Here is a 20,758-nt window from a genome sequence, read left to right as displayed (position 1 = left end):
CACACACACACACACACAGACAAACAAGACTGAATGCCATCTGCTCTCCACGCGGAGGGAGATGGCACAGAGAAGAGTTTAATCTGATAGCATCAGACGACACTTATATATATATAAAAAATAATAATAATATATATATAAATACATTAAATAAAATACATATATACAGTACCAGTCAAAAGTTTGAACACACCTACTCATTTTTCTCATTCCCTCGTTTTTCTCTTTGTTTTATTTAATCTACTATCTACATTGTAAATTATTATTAAATACATGAAAACAGCAACTATTGTTCAGTACCTCCAGAAACTCCTTCAAGATGCTGAAAAACACTATTCCAGGTGACTCTGCCTCATGAAGACACTGGGATTAACATACCAAGAGTGTGCAGATCTGTCCTCAAAGTATTATACTGTGGTATAAACCTTTTGTTATCACATTTTTTGTGTTCACAAAATAATTCTGCATGCATTCCTGCATAGCTTTCATATTAAACAGCCTTTAATATTAAATTTACAATGTTAGATAATCATAAAAAGAAAAAAATAAGGTTCCTGAGAATAAGAAGTGGTGTGACTGGTATTCTTTTACACCAAAAGTAAAAAGAAAAAAATACAGAAAATAATTTATTAGTATTAGGAGAAGCCTTGAAGCCTTTACATTTTTTATCACAGAAAAGTTCATTTATTTAATAAAAGACTGCATAAACTTTAATAAAATGCTGCATAAACTTTTACGTTTCACCTTTCGAGCTCTCTAGCTTTCTACTTATTATTTTACTTACCTTTGGAATGAGTAAGAATAAGTGACCCGCTCATGCTCCGCCCATGAAAGTAACCCTTTGCAGCAGCTTGTGTGTGATTGGGCAAGCTGTTCAGAAACCCATTCAGTCTAATGAGAAACTGTAATTATCTTTTTTTAGAGTTGCTATTCGAGGTTCCAGCACAACATGTCCCGGTTTGAAAGCTCAGTTGCCCAGTTGGAGTGTGTTATTGTGTCTAATTAAGGCGAGGCAGCCAGATTTGTGCCCATTCTAACATTACCTCATTACATAATAAAAGTTAGTAGAACCTGCAACAGTTTTTAGAGAAATAGAATGCGGAGCATGAATGGATCACTTGTGATAACTTACTTTTTATTTAACCCTTTGAACCCCAGCCTATTTTGGTGTGTTTTTTCCATTGTTGGTGTCAGTTCTCCTTTCGCTTGTTATAACAGAGTTATGTTAGGAGAGAGCCACATTCTATTATTCGGCTTTATACCAGAAGAGATTGAGCTGCTTAAAAATGTCATCATTTGGGATGTAAATGCTTCCAGAGTTTGTAAATCTTCATGAAATTGGATTTTTTTTTTTTACATATTTTTGAATGTACAGAATTCAATTCAATTCACACAAGAGCTTTATTTACAGTAATAGTTAGATTAGAGTGTATATTAGTTGATAGTAGAAGGATTTTGATGATAGTTCATTACATGTCTTACTACTGTCTGTCTTATTACAGAATACATGAGCAGCATCCTTTTGATATTGATATTAAATTTTTTTGTTTATTTTTCTTTATGTTTGTTCTTAGTTCATTATTATTCATTTTATCATTTCTTTTCATTCTTATCATTGTACTTCACTTTTATTATTATTATCTCCTTATTTGTTTTATATTTTATAAATTCTTTACATTTTATGTGTCAATTAGTTTTTTTATGGTCGTTTATAATTTAATTTACATATATATATTTTTTCATATATATTAAATGTTGATTTAAAATTTGTATTTCTTTTATTTATTATTTTTTACTATTTTATTCCTTATTATTTCTAAAAAAAATGTTTTTAAATGTTTTAGTGCCTTTGATGCTGTAAATGCTCAGCAACATTGTAAATGAGGGTCACCCTCAATGTTTTCCAGAGTGAAAAATAAAGGTTGATTGAGATTCCCACCTCTGAAGATGGGAATATGCAGATTACTAAGGCTAAGAGTTTGAGTAATTTGGGCCAATATGGCCAATATTCCTACCTTATGAAAGTGATTTAGTACACTGGATATTTAATATCAGCTGCTTATAATGAAAGAATAAAGCATGAAAATACGAAAGTAAACCTATTCTTTATGTGTATTTTACAATAGATTTCCCACACACTTTAGTTCAGCGTGAGGTCAGTGCTATTTTTAGAAACAATAGGGCTCCCTGTTTGTCACAATGTATGAATCATGTTGGTACGTTGACGCATTCTTGAGTAATTAAGCTGTAAAAACAATGCGCGATTTTTTAGTAAATGTGCATTGGAATTGCATTGCTGAAAGCAGCACAATAAATACATCATGTGATTCATTTCATTCCATTAAAAACAGAAAAAAAACATAGCACAGTGACACTCAATACACACCAGACGTTTCAATAAGAAGACTGACACCAGGGACGAGGTGGTGGAGGACTAACGACTAACAGGGGAGGTGAACAGGGGGGAACAGGAGGAGGGGCTTCTAAAAAATATAAATAAATAAATAAAATCCCAAAGCAATCCCATCACGGGCCGTGATGACTCAACTGCCTTAACTGCCTTTGGGATTTCCACACAGTGACACACACATAGGGGGGGCTGAGGGGGCGGGTCTACACAGATTCTACCTGTGGGCTGTGGCGTCTGGCGGAGAGAGGGAGGGAATTACCGTAAGAATGAAAAGCCATCCAACCTGTTAATGTCCTCCTCCCCTAGCAGGTGGCGCGGCAGGGGCGAATAGCGGCTGGGGGAGATGGGGGGAAGACTGGACTTATACTCCAGAGTCCCATTATTACCAGCAGAAGAGATATGATTATCCATAGCAGGGGAAAACGCTGCCGAGAGAGACAGAGAGAGAGAGAGAGAGAGAGAGAGAGAGATGGAGAGGAAAAGATAGAGAAAGATAGTAGACCCAGTTATGGAATTACTAAACTCAATTTTAACACAAAAAGCTCTTTATAATTATACAAACTCTTTATTAATAAATAAATAAATAAAAAAAAAAATCATAAATATCTGAGTTTTAACACAGTTACTAAAAAAGGACTGAAGTGGAATGCTGCTTTCATACAACATTGTTTAATTAATTAATTAATATTATACGTTTTTTTTTTAATATAACATTTTGGTTGAATACAGACCTCAGTTAATGTCTAAATATACAAAATAAATAAATTAAGAAATAAATAGAACTAGAATATTTGTTTGTATTAATTCTCATATATATATATATGTAATATGATTTGATAAAAGTTTAATATTGTAACATTGCTGTCAAACAAAATCTGTATATCTATTTTCATGATTGTTTTTTTTTTTCTTTTTTTTTTTACAAATAGTTACAAGTTACATTGTAAAATAGGGTGATACTCATAAGTGATTTTCATGATTTTCCAGTTTTCGTTTAATTTTGTATTTCTATTATTTTGTGAGCAGCCCTAATCATTTCATTAAACAATATTTTGCTGTCATGCATAAAACTTGTATCTGGCACAGACCACAGTGTTCTTTACACTGTTTCATGAATCGACCAACAGAAATGCTCTAAAACAACTTTATCTTAACTTTGAAATATTTTTATGTTGACTTCAATTGAAAGGAAAAAAGTTTCTTTCCTTCTCCTGTAAAGACACAATGTGGAGATACAAGATATTTGCATGACAGCAAACAGGTTCATATTCATAATGTTTTAAGAGTTCAGAAATCAATATTTGGTAGAATAATCCTGTTTTTTAATCACAGTTTTCTTACATCTTGACATGTTCTACTCCACCAGTCTTGCACACTGCTTTTGGATAACTCTATTCTATTTTATCTTTTTTTTATTTTGTTTTATCATGTTTTATTCATGCTTTATTCTTATTCTAGTTATTTCCAATTATTATTGTTAATCTCTTACATGTTTATGTGACTTTCTTTGTATTTTCTAGTTTGTAAAGCACTTTTAATGGCCATTGTGTATGAAAGGAGCTGTATAAATAAACTTGCCTTGCCTTTATGACATAATGTTAATTTAGAATTAATTCTTCAAACTGTGCCACAATTTAATGATAACTTAAACAGCAGAAATGTTCATAAATGACCTGGAATACAGCTGTGGAAAAAATAAGAAAAATACGTAAAATGATGAGTTTCTTTGATTTTATCAAATTGAAAACCTCTGGAATATAATCACGAGGAAGATGGATGATCACAAGCCATCAAACCAAACTGAACTGCTTGAGTGGCATAAAGCTATCCAAAAGCAGTGTGTAAGACTGGTGGAGGAGAACATGCCAACATGCATGAAAACCGTGATTAAAAACCAGGGTTATTCCACAAAATATTGATTTCTTAGAAAACTTTATGAATATAAACTTTTGTTTTCTTAGCATTATTTGAGGTCTGAAAGCTCTGCATCTTTTTTGCCATTTCTTTTGCAAATAAATGCTCTGAATAATAATATTTTTTATTGGAATTTTGGAGAAATGTATGTAGCTTATAGAATAAAACAAAAATGTTAATTTTATTTAAACATATATATATATACCTATAAATAGCAAAATCAGAGAAACTGATTCAGAAACTGAAGTGGTCTCTTAATTTTCCTCTTAATTCCTGTAAAGCCCCCATTTTTCTGGAGCTTTACAAGCCTGACAGCCACATTTTGCTGCTAATAGCACGAAACTATACACACACTACACAACACTACTGCTCTAATATTATTCTAAACAGAACACAATACCCCATCCTTTATTACTATTATATTAACATACTATAATACTACAATAGTGCGTGCAGAGCTACTTACAGTGGGTAATATCGGGAGGCCCATAGGGATCGGAAAGGTAAACACTAGTGGGCTTCCCCACCTTCAAATACACAACGTCTGCCGTGTTCTTCAGTATGGCTACGGCCTCCTCGTGGGTGACCTCCTCCAGGGTGTAGTTATTTACCTGAGAGAGAGAGAGAGAGAGAGAGAGAGAGAAAGAGAAAGAGAGAGAGTGTGTACATGCAGTATTGCCTACGCGCTTTACCGCACGCTTCAGTAGTCAATGGCAAATCAGTGCAGCCAAATGTGGCCTGCACACACAGGATTACACACAGCACTGATCCTGTTAATTAAATCAAACTCAGCTTTAACGACTTTAACGACCCTGTGTGGCAGCAGAGCCTGAGTCATAAACTACTGCAGGGCGAGAGGGAAGGGAAACCGCTCTCATTTTACATGGCTAAGGTCCAGACATATCTTAACTGTAAAACAAAACTGCAATCAGGAATCACTACATGCAGGAGGCAGCAGTTTTTGGTGATGTAATAATGTACGCTCCAGAGGGGAGGAAGTCTGTTGTAAGATTGGAGCTGCTAGTAAGCATTTAAATATTAACTTGAAATAAATGTAATAAATTGCAGAAACAGCAGTGCTGCTGGAGTTCTTAAACACCTCAGTGTCACTGCTGGACAAAGAATAGTCCATCAACAGTGTCCTGTGGGCAGCATCCAGTCAGGCCCGTTGCAACAAAAGTACAGGCAAACCAAGTAATTGCTAGGGGCCCTGAGCTGGCCTGGGGCCCCCAGACAACTGGTTATGAATTGAATTCATATTTGTAGCCGCGCTCTGTCTGAACTCAGTTACGCGTGCTGCAAAAAAGAACAGGCACAGTGCATTTGCCTCAGGTCAAATAACAATATAACATTTCAGTAAATACTGTGGTTATAATGTGTTTTATAGCATTGCTTTTCCGTTTTAACTACACTCGATCCAATGTTATTTATTATAACGTTATTACATAACCCTTGTTTTTAAATCACAGTTTTCATGCATCTTGACATGTTCTCCTCCACCAGTCTTACACACTTCTAACTTTATTCCACTTCTGGTGCAAAAATTCAAGCAGTTCAGTTTGGTTTGATGGCTTGTGATCATCCATCTTCCTCTTGATTATATTCCAGAGGTTTTCAATTTGGTAAAATCCAACAACAAAAATACAACCGCTACAAACCACAAAATCAGTGCTTAATTTTCCTACAAGTACAGCCGGCCAACAAATATCACTCATTTGTATGCCTACAAGACGCCAGGTCAGCCAAAACATTAAGTACACACAAAAACTCACCAGTCAGACAATCTATTATTGTGAATTAGTTTCACATTGAAGCACAGCCTTTAAAAAGGCTTTTTTATATGATATGACACAATATATGTCTCATTTATGTTGCAATTCCATTATAGTTAGTTAACTATTGAACTAATCCAGCATGTGCGCTGTTTTAGACTAAGCAACGCGTAACCCCTTCAGCACAGCGCTGAGAAAGGGTTTGACAGCCATGGCCCCACCCCCGGAGTGAAAATCACGAATCTGATTGGTTGAATTGTCCTGCGACTTTGCTAATATACTCATTACTACACCCTTCAAAAAATCAGGAGAAGGGTCACGCAGACACACTGTGGCAGAAGCCATTTTAAAAAGCTTTGATTGGTTAGAAAATGCTTTGAATTAGTTGCTGTTTTTTATTTTAGTTAATTTATAAAATATATGCTTATATTTTTACAATAACTTTAATATTATTTCCTGATTAAATATTATGTAATGATTTACATACACCTATTGTCACCCCTTGAGATGTACATAAATTAAAGTATGAGCAAAAATATATTTAAAAATATATTTGGCTGTTTATATCTCCCGAAAAATATAATTCATGCCATAGAGGGTTAAATGCCCACAAAATGTGAAAAGTGTTTCATCCATTTACAACCCATAATATGACTTACTCAAGACAAAGCAAAGTAACACTTCATGATCAATTTACAAACTGCAGTCCCATGACTTTTGGCATGTTAGTATATACTTTCAGTGAGACTGGGTTAGTATGGTATGCAGTATTAATAGCACTGCTCAACAGGAAGTCATTAATGCCTGTCTCAGTTCAGTAACTAAACATTTAGCTTTATACTTATTGCATTAGATCTCATCAGATTCTAGTTTACTAAGAGCACTTAGAGCTGCTGTTATTCCTCCAAATAACCGTTAAAGTTACGCTGCAAGGGTTTCTGGAAAAAGGCAATATTTTCAGGCCCCAGACCACGTTCACACAAAGAGCTTGTCATTAAAGGCAGCAAATAAGGTGTGAATCTTTAATCACCTTTAATCAACTGGTTGCTGCCCTGCTACTGTATATCTATCTAGGTTGTTGGCTGGTATATCAGTTATGATCTAAACACTGATTTAAATTCAACTTAAAGCTAACATTCTCTACAGCTGGTTAACCCGGCAACAGTTGCTTAGGAAGGTTGTGTTTGTGGGCAGAGCATGAACTGAGGAGGTCCAAACTCACCATCAGGAGTCTGTCGCCAACCTGTAACCTGCCATCCTTCTGCGCCGCTCCACCATCAATGATTTTGGTGACATAGATGCTGTTATCACCTGGGATGTGTTGGTTCCCCACTCCGCCTGCGATACTGAACCCCAGCCCTGAGAAAGCACAAGACAGCGTGTAAGAGAGAGAGAGAAAGAGAGAGAGAGAAAGCAAAATTTTTACTTTTTAATGCAACAAACTGTAAGTTTTAGAGATTTGGGGACTTAGAGACCTCTCTGGTGAGAATGTGTAATTGCACAGAACATTGGAAAGAGTACTTTTAATGCAGGATGTTGTATATAAATGTGTGTTTTTGAGTATAACGTTTTGTAATTTTTTAAAATACTGTAAAAATGTAAAATACAACTACACTCCCCTTCAGAAGTATTGGAACAGCGAAGCCAATTCCTTTATTTTTGTTGTATTTACATCTGGAACTGATACACATTTCAGAAGATACCACCTTTTGTCTCAACCCACCCATTTTACTTGGAAGTATTGGAACAGGTACACTTAAAGCAGCACTAAACCCCTAAACCCTCAGCTTAAATTTGAAAAAGGCTAAAAAAAATGGGTGGGGTAGTTTGGGCAGGGCATTGGGTGATGTATGGGTTTAGAGGCATGGTAGGAGGGAGAGCTGACTGGCTGAGCAGCAGCAGCAGTGTGTCTTTGATAGCGGTGAGACCCAGATAGGTGGACGTCAGCAGGGGGTTGGTATTATTGATTGACTGATCTGCATATTGGGATGTGTCTGCGTACCGAAGTATTATAAGCTTCAGGAAACTAGCAAGTTCTAGCAGGTCCTTCTCTCCTTGCAAGTGCTGTTTTGTTTTCCCTCCTTCCTCCCCACCGCCTCCAGTTTGGTCCCGCCTGCTGCCTGGGGCTTGGCTCCGCCCCTTTCTTCTACATACAGCAGGACCTGCGAAAGTCCAGATGCTGTAGACCTGGGCTGACGATGTGACCTACTTCAAAGACTAACTTTACATAAATTGCTATCTAATACATTGTTAATACTTTAATCGAAATTAAAGCTGTTATTATTGCACTTTTGCCTTTGGAGTCTTCCTGGTAGAACTGCTGCTTCTCCCAGCCTTCCTGAGCACCGAAGTTTCACTCTATTCATCCTGCAGTTTTTATTAAAAGATGCTTAATGAGGCGTACCCTGTTAAAAGCACTATTAAATTTCATACCAGCACAGCGCACAGCGCGAGTTTGGAATAGAGGGATATGTTCAGTGTCTTCAGCTTTCAGAGCCTGCAGTGCTGGTGTTTGCGTAGGACTGTGCATTGATGATAATTCGTATGTGTTGCCTGCAGCGCTTCCCCTGCACTTTGTACATCTGTAAGTGTGTGTGTGTGTGTAAGAGAGAGAGGGAATATGTGTGTGTGTGTGTGTGTGTGTGTGATGTGTCTTCCTCTCCGATTTCTAAATAATGCATCAAAGCAGCTTGTGCCTTTCGTAGAAAACCGCCCTGTTTACCATCCTGACCATGACAACAACTTATACACAAGCAACAAACAAACGAAAATCCGCTCACACCCGAGCAGAAGATACAGTGTTTTGTTTCACTCTGACTTTCTGCCAAGGGCACTTTTGTGGACGGAAAATTAAGATTAAAAAAAGATATTTAAGAAAAGTAAAGGCATAGACTGTTCAGTTTTTTTTTTCACATGTTTTAACCCATTAAGTGGGGAAAATAAATGTTGCCAATTATGCAAGTTTTGGCTGGTGCCATATGCAACACTATGCAGCGTACAATACAGAGTATACAGCGATGTTCACTATGAATTACGATGCATTGTGAGATTTTATAGTGCCCTCAAAATCACGTTCGATTTCCACCTTACGATTCGGACACTCAAAGAAAAATGGCTGACACATTCAATAGTGCGCTAAATAGTAAACAGGGAGCCATTTCATCACAGCCTATGAGACTAGAGTATGTGTGTGTGTGTGGTGGAGGTGGTGTAGGTGTTCAGCCAGGAACCTTTTGGTCCTTTGACGAGTTTGATCTCCACCACGGTCTCCAGCATGGGTCTTCTTCTGCGTACATACAGCCTAACAATGGAGCCAGCAACCTTCAGCGCCTCCACCGCCCTGCTGTGGGAAACCTCGGACACGTCTACTTCATTCACACGCAGGATACAGTCATTCACCCTGCAGAAACACACACACACACACACACACACACACACAAACACACAGAGAGAGTTAGAGAGTTGTGTAAGCCCCTGCTGTATGGTTAGCCACCCCGTGGAGAGTTCCAGATTGTGGCAGCCTCTGGTCCAAGGACAGCTATCTCCTGAGGCATGCTCACACAGAGCAGCTGGGACCCACCACACACACACACACACACACACAGACACACAGCAGCAGAGTGTGACATGTTGCACTGCCCCTATCTCAGTGACATCTTCAGCAGAGTGCAGAGAGAATGTAGTTATGTGAGAATAATGATATGAAAAAAAAACTATAAAGTGTTGAATAAAGAGACAAAAACATACAGCTCTGGAAGGAAGAGACCACTTAAAAATGATGAGTTTCTTTGATTTTACCAAATAGAAAACCTCTGGAATATAATCAAGAGGAAGATGGATGATCACAAGCCATCAAACCACCAAGCTGAACTGCTTGATTTTTTGCACCAGGAGTAAAGGCATAAAGTTATCCAAAAGCAGTGTGTAAGACTGGTGGAGGAGAAAATGCCAAGGTGCATAAGAACTGTGACTAAAAACCAGGGTTAATCCACCAAGTGTTAATATTTTTATTTAGAATTTGTGAAAAAGGTTCTTCAAAGTTTATAGAATAAAACAACATGTTCAATTTACTCAAACATATAGCAAAATCAGAGAAATTGATTTAGGAACTGAAATGATCTAGCATTTTTTCTGCAGAGCTGTATTAGACTAGAAAATCGCTAACAAAAATATTTTAAATTAATATTTTAATATATTAATTTGCCAAATCAATACTATGCTCAGTCGTGTAAACCAAATAAAGCAAGGCACATTCTCTAAACTAGCTACAGTAAATATACTATCACAGAATAGCCCCCCAACACTTTTGGCGCAGTTGGCTCCTGGTCTTCGGGAAAAATACAGCATGCTACAACATTACGAGGACAAAGAAGCCATAACCTATACCATCTCCTCACAAAAGGCATTAGTTTCAAGTTTTCTGCTGAATAAGTTCATCTATGCTTCCTTCATCAATCTCAACCACCGTCCTACTACCAGTTCCTTACTGAACGTCTTTACAGGACCTAGAGTATGGTTAAAGTGAAAAGTAGAAGGTACACTGTCTCCAGGTCACTGTATCTATATATAACCTGTTGGATTCTAGCAGAAGAATTAGTAGCAGTCCTATTGGTCTAATTGTAGATCTATTAGCAACGGTGCTGTGACAAAGTATCCCCCCCCCTTACATTTTTCATGTGGTTTTGCTTTTTTTTATCATGCTTACAGATTAAATAAACTTTATCATACCACAGTTTGTTCTGACACTGCAATGTGACTGGCTAAAAGGCATTCTATAAGTGCCATTATCAGCCAGTAATGCACTGTAACCAAACCTCTCTATGTATTACAACCACCACATACAGGTAACCTAGCAACAATGCAGCGCTTACAAGCCAAAGAGCACAGCTACAAACAGAGCAGCAATTGAACTATTTGAACTTTTAGCAGCGTTTTTATAACCAAACAGATCGTATTTTAAATCTAAATCTTTCAATAAACAGCGATAACGGAACTGAAGCTTAGCTTCACTTAACTTAGTTACCCTCCACCACCCGCTGAATTTCTTACTAGTGTGGCTTAATGTGCCTTATAATCCGGTGCACCTCATGTATGAAATAGATCAGAAAATAGACGTTTATTGATGATGTGCATCTTATGATCCAAAAAATATGATGTGGTTTTCTTGAAGAAGCAAGAGAGCACAAAAGAAAGTGAGAGAAAGACAGAGAGAAAGAAGAAATAACAGAGAGGGGCCCAGCTGGGGGCACGGTCAGTGTGTGTGTGTGTGTGTGTGTGTATATGTGTTGTGGGTGTGTTTTTTAGAGGAGTGGTTCAGAAGGACAACCAAACCAAAGAAAGAACACTAGCACAAACAGCGCTGTCACACACAGCTGGCCTTCAACACAAACACGGGAACACACACACACACACACACACACACACACACACACAGAGCTCTGCTCTCTTTCCTGCCATATAATTATGGCTGTCTGTAATAAAACAGCCTTCTCAATCAGCTCCTGATCATCCTGACGGGGATCTAACAGAGACACAATCATCCTGCTGTAATAAGAAAAACACTTCCCCAGCAGCCCAGCACTCATCTCCTGAATCAGCTCTAATAGTCTGATCCATTTCCTAACACAGCTACAATCAGTCAGATGAGTGTGTGAGTGTGTGTGTATGGGAGTGTGTGTTCTCCAGCTCCTCCAGTCTCAGGAGAGTCATTAGAAGTGAGATACAGAGCTCAGTTTTAATCACTAAGAGAGAGAGAGCGAGTGAAAAAGAGAGAGAGAGAATGTGTTAGAGTGACGTCAACTATTAAATCTGAGCATGTCCCTGAGCACGAAACTGACAGTTACATCAAGTATGAAGTGAAGATATGTTAAAAAAAGAGGGAAAGGAGGGAAAGCAATTAGGATATATGTCATATTCAAAATCACAAGTCACATTTGATTTGTTTTTGCAGCTCATCTTCATTAGAAGGTGTAAGAGAATGCATTTATTCAGTATTTTCAAATGTTGTTTCGTGTATAAATGGTAAACGCCCATACTCCCCCATACTCAGCTTTACCTTCGATTTCCAGCCACAAGACTACACTACCCAGAATGCACCACTCTGTGATTCTCATGCTCATGTGATGTCTTCAGGAAGCTGTTCACCTGAGTACTAACACCTGGTGAGGCGTGTTTATAAGACTCACAGCCTCATTGCTGAGTATTGTTTCGGTTTGTCCTGCATTACAACTCGTTTCCTTGGTACTTTGTTTGATCTTCATATGTTATTACCTTTTTTTCTGTGTACCTCGACTATTAATGACTTTTGCCTGCTCTGTTTTGCTGCCCTTCCTGTGTACTGATCTCTGGACTGTTTAATCAACCCTGGTGTGTGTTTCCCTGTATGCTCCAGTTTACCAGTTGTGACCCTGTTTTGTCTGACTACTCTTTGTACTGCCCCTCCTTTTATTAAATCTGCCTAAATATGACACCAGCCATGTTATTTTGTCTTAGAATCAAACAGCCTTTTCTTTTAATGCTGACATTGTGAATATTTTTGATGCTCTACTTTTATCGGCTTGATAATGTCACTGCCGCACCACCTGTATAGCACAGCATAGCTTGGTTTGTAACTGTGATTATAGTGTAACTATTCCTGAGTTACAGTAGCTTCCAGCCTAGCACTGATTGTTGACTGGGCTTTGCTTTCTCACCTCAGTGTGGGTCTGGTTTCCTTGTCTGACAATTCTCAGAATGAAACAGGCTTTTTTTTTAATTCATGCTGAGCTTGTGAATACTTTGCTTTACTTTTATTGGCTTGATAATGGACATCGCCAGTTCGAATCCTGCTTGCCATCAGCTGCCAGAGCCCTGAGAGAGCACAATTGGCCTTGCTCTCTTTGGGTGGGTAGATGGCGCTCTTTCGCCACATCACTCCGAGGTTGATCATTCAGTGCAAGGTTTCTGTGAGCTGATGTATAGAAACCGAGTTGCTGCCCTTTCCTCCGAGCATGCTGTAATGCTACTCGGCAATGCTGCCAAAAAGAAGTGGTGGCTGACTTTACATGTATCAGAGGAAGCATGTGCTAGTCTTCACTGTCCTTGTGTTGGGGCATCACTAGTCACTAGTGATAGGGGGAGTCCTTATGAGTGGATTGGATAATTGGATTTGTAAATTGGGGAGAAAATGGGAATATATTTATATATATATATATATATATATATATATATATATATATATATATATATATATATATATAATACTGATTATTTGCTGGGCTTAGCTGATTACCTCGTTGGTGTGGCTTCCTTCACTGACAATGGCAAAAGTTTACATTCTGATGTATGGCATGCTCTAATCAGTGTTGGTTCAGGTTGTTTTTTAGTAGACATGGGATGTTGGAGAGAAGATATAGTATAGTAAGGTCTCTATTGTGGACCTTGGCACAGGAACAGCTGAGTTTCAAGGCCGAGTCATGTGGTGATGAGCAAGTTTGTCTTTCCATTCTAGAACACCATTAAACCAAAACCCCCAAGGCAAAATACGAATGCTAAAAAAAGTGCACACATACACACACACACAAACAAACACAAACAACAATGAATGAGTGACACTAACCGAAGTCTGCCGTCCTCAGCTGCTGCTCCACCAGGGATGATTTTGGTGATGAAGATTCCGGGGTCGTCCCCAATGTGAGGGTTATCTGTCCCGCCTGCTATACTGAAGCCCAAACCTGAGTTACCCTGAGAACAGACACATGCATCCATAAGAATACATAAAAACATTCTCATGGAACGCACAGATATTATAATGCTTTATAATACTCAATACTACAAACAATATTCTACTGTTAGTAGACCCGTTACCCTGACAGACTGCAATAAAGCATAGGAAGCAAAGGAGTGAATAATAATACCAAGCAAAACATTATTTGCAGGCCCGTTGCAACAGGGCAAGCAAACCAATTGCTTGCCTAGGGCCCCAGACAATGACAGCTTATGAATTGAATGCAACGACAAACTGTGTGAGCACCCTCTACATGAGTTGACAGCCAGTATAGGGATACAGATACAGTATACGTGCTAGAACACAGAATCTTCTCGCTATATTTACTTTCTTGCTCCCGCGCCAGACAGCTCTGACCAATCAGAGGACAGAACATGCTTGCGTGGTTTACTGGTGTGCATTTTGGTGCGTTTAGGTTTATGCCTTAAGTGTATATGCCTAATGTGTTATGCCTAATGTGTACGGTTTATGTGTAAAACCAAACCAAAAAGGCCGAGAAACCATCGAAGTAAACAAACTCATCAACTGATCCGAACCTTAGAAATAAACTACAGGTGTGAAAACGACCTTTTAAACTCAGCAAATTAGGTTCTAATTCAGAAATCCTTACAACCAAATTAAGATCTTCACAATAAGGTAAAACTAAATCTTAAAAAGTCTTTATTCCAGCGTCCCATGTTGGCTTTATCTTCCCCTTAAACATACTAGTATATACTAGTATTTTAATTGACATCACTTATATAAATATAATTGCATTTTACATTTATTACATTCATTATTTTATTTACATTTAAATATCCATTATAAAAAAAACTTGCGTAGAAAAAGAGAAATGGCTGCAATAAGAACAACAAAAAAAAAGTTCAGAAATCAATATTTGGTGGAATAATCCTGTTTTTTAATCACAGTTTTCATGCATCTTGGCCTGTCCTCCTCCACCAGTCTTACACACTGCTTTTGGATAAGTTTATGCCACTCCTGGTGCAAAAATTCAAGCAGTTCAGCTTGGTTTGATGGCTTGTGATCATACATCTTCCTCTTGATTATATTCCAGAGGTTTTCAATTTGGTAAAATCAAAGAAACTCATTATTTTTAATGGTCTCTTATTTTTTACCACAGCTGTATGCTGCTATGAATCCCACAGTGCCACCACTGGTGGCTAGGAGGTAGCGCAGGAGGGAGATGGATGCACGTCTGAAAAGTAAGTAAGAACTCTCACTGAAACTAACTTTATCTCTCTCGCCCATGCAGAGTGATGTTCCTGCGAGGGATGAGCGTGAGACTGATGCACTTTAATTGATTCTCTGGCTGATAAACAGCCAAACAGCCTGAGAGAGTGGCAGAATGAAGCTAATTATACTCACCCAGACAGGCTGTGTTTATGAGCGGGCCTGAATTAAGGATGGGTTGTGTATATGGGGGGTGGGGGGGGGCACGTTGTAGATGCCTTGGCATCACGTACACTGTCACTTTCGTAGAGCTTTGATTAATTGGCATTTGAGGGGAATCAAGAGGGCTCTTGTGATTAAAGCTTATTTGTCTCCAGCGGCGGAGCGACGCAAGGAAACACGACACAGATCTCCAAGGCTGAGAGATCTGTGATCTGAGAACATATCATATCTGGAATTAACATTTCATTTATACAGAATGTTAAACAGCATACATAATTCTTTTTAATATCTGGAATTAGTATGTGTCATTTTTCTTATGTTGATTAAGGAATGTATGTGTGCTAATACAGATCTGAAAAAAAAAATAAGAGAGCACTTAATGATGATGTTTTTCCTTGATTTTACCAAAAAAAAAGAAAAACCTCTGGAATATGATCAAGAGGAAGATGGATGACCACAAGCCATCAAACCAAGCTGAACTGCTTGATTTTTTGCACCAGTTGTAAAGGCATAAAGTTATCAAAAAGCAGTGTGTAAGACTGGTGGAGGAGAACATGCCAAGATGCATGAAAACTGTGATTAAAAACCAGGGTTATTCCACTTTATTAATATGTTTATGAACTTGTTTCGTTATTTGAGGTCTGAAAGCTCTGCATATTTTTTGGTATTTCAGCCATTTCTCATTTTCTGCAAAAAAAAATGCTCTAAATGACAATATTTCATGTGGAATTTGGGAGAAATGTTGTCTGTAGTTTATAGAATAAAACTAAATGTTCATTTTACTCAAACATATACCAATAAATAGCAAAATCACAGAAACTGATTGAGAAACTGAAGTATGCCAGGGAAACGTGGGCAGACGCTTTGAGCCTCCCGGCGCCAGTCTTTGACAAATCAGCGCTCCCTTTGGTACTGTTGACCTTTGTTATTGTCCCTGTGTCGTATTCAGTCCCATGGATTCGATTACAGCTGTCAAAATGTCACCTGCAGTCGTCTACCCATCTCTACGGCACACACACACACACACACACATATTGACTAAAGAGCGCAATTCATTTACAGTCTTCTTTCACATGCAAACATACACACTAAGAAAAATAAGTACAGATTTGTACCTAAAAGAGTACAAAGCTTGTCGCTGGGGCTGTACCTTATATTGAGGTACAAAAAAGTACCTTTCAGTGAAAGTCCTTTTTTGTACCCATGTTTTTTATGCCAGTATAGATTATAAAGATTATAAACATTATCATCAACTAAATATGTGTCAAGAATTTAATGATGCAAAATTGTCTGGCTTTCAAATAAAAAAATGTGCAAATAAAATATATATTGTTTATTAGTACAGTGGTACAGAATACTGAATGTACCTTTTGGCTGGTGAAATGGTACAAATTCGTACTTATTTCTGTTAGGAATGACTTTGTACTTCAGAGGGAACAAATCTGACCCTGTAAAGACCAATATTGTACCTTTGAGGGTACAATTATGAAGAGTGTACCTTAGAGTACAAAAAAGTACTCGTTTCGTACCTCTGTTTTTTAGAGTGTAGTGTCCCAATTAGTAGCAATACTGAATCACCAGAAGCTCAAAACACCACCAACCCAGCGCTGTTTGTGCCAGACCTGCAACAATCCTCTGAGATCAATTAGCCCTAACATACCCTCTGGAACACACTGTTCACTCCAGAAAGATGGTGCAGCTCTGTCTGTAAGGACCCACAGCAACTGAAAAGATTGTCCTTAATCTAGATTAAATTAAAGTGTGAATCCATATTGATTGGTTTATCAACAAAATGCACCATTAGATGTAGATAGAGAAAACATTTAAATACATTTAAAACACTCCAATGATGAACTAGTAATGCTATCACCAGGATATTGTGAAATAGATAATGTATTTTTCACACTATAGGGTGCACTATCAATAAACGTCTATTTTCTGGTCAATTTTTTTATACATAAGGTGCATCGAATTATAAGGTGCATTTTATGCGACACTAGTAACTAGTAACTAGTAGTAGAAACAGGGGTGTTGCCATGTTTCCCTTCTAAATTCAGCAGTAAAGCTATGCTAAGTTAAGTAAACAAAGCTGTAATTCTTAATAGTCAGAGTCAGACAAATAAAATGAGCCTTTTTTCTCCTGAAAACTGTTTATTTGGGTGAGTAAAGCACTTCCGTTTATTTATAGTAAGCTTAGATTTGCAGATTTCCACTAAAGCCGGAGCATTAGCATTAGCCGCTAACAGCTAGCAGTTAGAGGTTAATGCCATTCAGCAGAGCTACAGTGAGGAGCCCTGAGTGTTCGGGTAAACCAGGGCTATATTAGCTAGCGGTTCTTCCCACGTAACTTGTTTTAACATGGTAAACGTGCAGATTAAAGTCTGATACACTCACCTCTGAACGGTGAAAAAGCTAGTGCTTCGGGTTAGCGGATAATAGCGGCAGGCTACAGGTTGATATACTCACCTCTGAATTGTGAAAGAGCTAGTGCTTAGCACAGTTATTAGCTAATGCTGAAACTTCTGTATAATGCTGTACCTCAGCGGAGTGGCTTTACTGCTCCTTATAACCTGACTTATATACAGTACATACATACATAAGGCGCAGCAGATTATAAGGCTCACTGATTATTTTTGGGAAAATGTAAAGATTTTAAGTGCACCTTATAGTGAGAAAAAACGAAATAAACACTGTTCTGCCATAACATTAGCATGGCTGTGTGGCTGCATCTTTGTTGCATGGCTGACTGTAAGTCTGTGAGTCTGATCCATTCTGCTGGGATCCATTGCTCTGGCTTGGCATGGTTAATGCCTGTGTCTCTATGCGTGAGATGTGAGATGCATGCAGAAAAACTCCACACGAGCATGAAAACAGGGTGCGAGCATTGAACTGTATACTGTATATATCCTGAGCATATTCTGTATATGCATGAGTTAACAGATCTCGTCTTTCACTTACCCGCTCTAGGGTGATTTCTTCAAATTCATATTCAATTTCTGTCCCGTTAACCTGCAATAAAAATAGAGAGACATAACCATTAGACATGTGAAATGCAAAACATCAAACACATTGAAAAGAAATGATGAAAATGAAAGGTCATTCCAGCTATTTTTCTTTATTAAGTGGTTTACTGTATAAGTGATGATAAGAAACAAAATTTTACCTTGATGGACCACATTTATAAATGTATTATCTGTATCTGTATCTGTAGTATCTCACATTGATATGGTTATGCACATTGAGCACATTGTGCTGTTGGTGCTGTGCCAAATTCTGATTCCCAACCAGAAGGCTCAGAATCCTCGTAAGCTATGTTCTGTTGTTTTATTGTGAAGAAAAACGTTATATTAACTGTTATACATGAACAGAAATAACAGAAATTGTGGGCGAAATCTGGTGTGCCCATACTGCTGCACACCACAAGCTATCAAAGGGGAGTCGGATTTACTAGGGACAAAATTCAGCACAACACTGGTGCTTGGTAATAAAAACAACACTAAGTACAAACTTATAGGCAAAAAAACAAATGAAATCCTAGAAAATCTTACAGCACTTCATGCTTCCCTCTGCTGAAATCTTTTATAGAGATGTGGATTTCAATTTTCAGCAGGACTTGGCACACTGCCCACACTGCCAAAAGTACCAATTGGTTTTATTTAATATTCAAATTTTCTGAAACACTGACTTTTGGGTTTTTATTGGCGGTAAACCATAATCATCAACAATAAAAGACTATAAACATTCAAAATAGATAACTCTGAGTGTAGTACCTCTGTATACTATATGAGTTTCACATTTTGAAATTACTGAAATAAAGTAACTTTTCAATAATATTCAATTAAGTTTTTTTTTTGAGATGCACTAGTATATTGCACACTTACAAATAAGATATGTATCTGATCTAGGACTATACACAAAAGAGACTCTCAAATATGATTTGAAAAGATTGGGTTTGACATATCGTCGCTGTTCAATAAAAAAAAAACCAAATGTCTCATTTTTGTCAATTTTTAGTTCACTACATAATACAGACAACCTGTCTCTGACATTGTGCCAAAACCTATTGATGAATGCACAATAAAACTACTTCAAAACAACCTGAAATAAACTCTTGTTACATTGACTTCCACTGAAAATTTAGAAGTTTTTTTTTATCTCTACTGTAGTTGCTGTTTTGGAGATACTTATTTTACATTCTTTTTTTACAGATTCTGATTTTTTGACAGAAAATCAGATCTGTGTCACATTTTAGAAACAAATCAGATTTGAGTCACTTTAGTCAGGTAATGTGAATGTAGCCTTACATAAAGCTATTCAATATCAACCTAAAATGTATGTAATAAATGCAGTTAAGGCCAATAATGTGCAAATACATTACTGTCAAAATACGAATGAAAAACATTAACTGGATTTAGCATGCACCAGATTTATGATTATTTTCAATATTACACATAAACTAAAACGGATCTAAGATTTTATCTACATTTCATCTAAGGCCTTACTAAAAGGTGGACAGTAGACAACACTGTACTGATAGTGTAGTGTAGTCTGTTTGCAGTAAAATCAGAATGCAGTGCTGTGCTTTTCCATTCTCCTCCAGCAGCAGAAGCAGCAGCAGCAAAAGTGTGACAGACAGTCTGCTTTAACTTTAATAGCTTCCATCTGAACTCAGACATACAAATCCATAGCCATCCATATCCATTTACAGACTCTTTACCCCCATCCTGCTTCTGCTCTACACCCTCTCACTCAAACCTGAATTCTCAATCTGTACACACACACACACACAGCGTCCTATTTTCACACCTTGCACCCACAAGCTGCTGCTGGCGTGCCTTCACAGCGTGAACACGCAGGTCAGTATTCTGCTGAGATGCACAAAACCCTGTGCTGTTAAGATATCAACATGCCAAAGTCAGAGCACATCTGGTTCTTAAAGGGAATGACAACTGGCACACAGATTGTTTTTTTTTTCGCATTATGCCCAAAACACATGATTAATTTAAAAGATTAGTTTATGCCTTTTGGGCATTTCGAGCTGCGCTCTGCATATTTTTTGTGCCCTCATGATACCAAAGACACACTGACACCCTAAATCAAGCTGCGCAATGCATAATTGACCAGTGTGCTATAGATCACCAAAATAGGACCCTAAATGTCTTTTCTAATGGAGATGCTGTGCCTAGTGGAGCCCAGCCTGAGCCTGGTCTTTTCATCATGACTAGGTAACCGATATTGACATCAGATGATAACCTTGTTTTGCCTTGCAAATGCTGCGGTAAGCTGGTAGCAGTTATGCTGAAGGTAGTGATGTGGGATGAGGCTGATAGCCAGCATGCTAACACTACACTAGAAATGATGATGGGGCCAGTAGTGATCTGGGATGAGGCAAGTAGCCAGCATCCTAATACTAGTGATGCTGGATGACACCTGTAGTGTGTGTGTGCTAACACTGTGGTAGTGATGTTGGATGAAGCTTGTAGTGAAAGCTCACACTTATTCATT

At 37.9% G+C, this 20,758-nt stretch overlaps 1 protein-coding gene across 30 annotated transcripts in view; it reads right to left on the bottom strand.

Annotated features, from left to right (window-relative positions):
- dlg2 (discs, large homolog 2 (Drosophila)) overlaps positions 1-20,758 on the bottom strand; it is a 440,002-nt gene that overhangs the window by 101,066 nt on the left and 318,178 nt on the right. For 18 of the 30 annotated variants that reach the window (XM_049468833.1, XM_049468837.1, XM_049468843.1 and 15 more), the window contains 6 exons: positions 18,212-18,262; positions 13,694-13,818; positions 9,327-9,496; positions 7,319-7,455; positions 4,791-4,935; positions 2,670-2,835 (listed from right to left, as the gene is read on the bottom strand). In XM_049468833.1, coding sequence (XP_049324790.1) covers positions 2,670-2,835; positions 4,791-4,935; positions 7,319-7,455; positions 9,327-9,496; positions 13,694-13,818; positions 18,212-18,262 — 794 coding nt within the window. The remainder of the gene's footprint in view (positions 1-2,669; positions 2,836-4,790; positions 4,936-7,318; positions 7,456-9,326; positions 9,497-13,693; positions 13,819-18,211; positions 18,263-20,758) is intronic. The other 12 variants (XM_049468835.1, XM_049468841.1, XM_049468842.1 and 9 more) reach the window with 1 other exon arrangement.

The sequence above is a fragment of the Astyanax mexicanus genome, chromosome 20 (assembly GCF_023375975.1).
Source record: "Astyanax mexicanus isolate ESR-SI-001 chromosome 20, AstMex3_surface, whole genome shotgun sequence".
In the NCBI taxonomy this organism is placed as follows: domain Eukaryota; kingdom Metazoa; phylum Chordata; class Actinopteri; order Characiformes; family Acestrorhamphidae; genus Astyanax; species Astyanax mexicanus.
The sequence above is the reverse complement of the archived record's forward strand: the minus strand, read 5'-3'. Positions and strand labels throughout refer to the sequence as shown.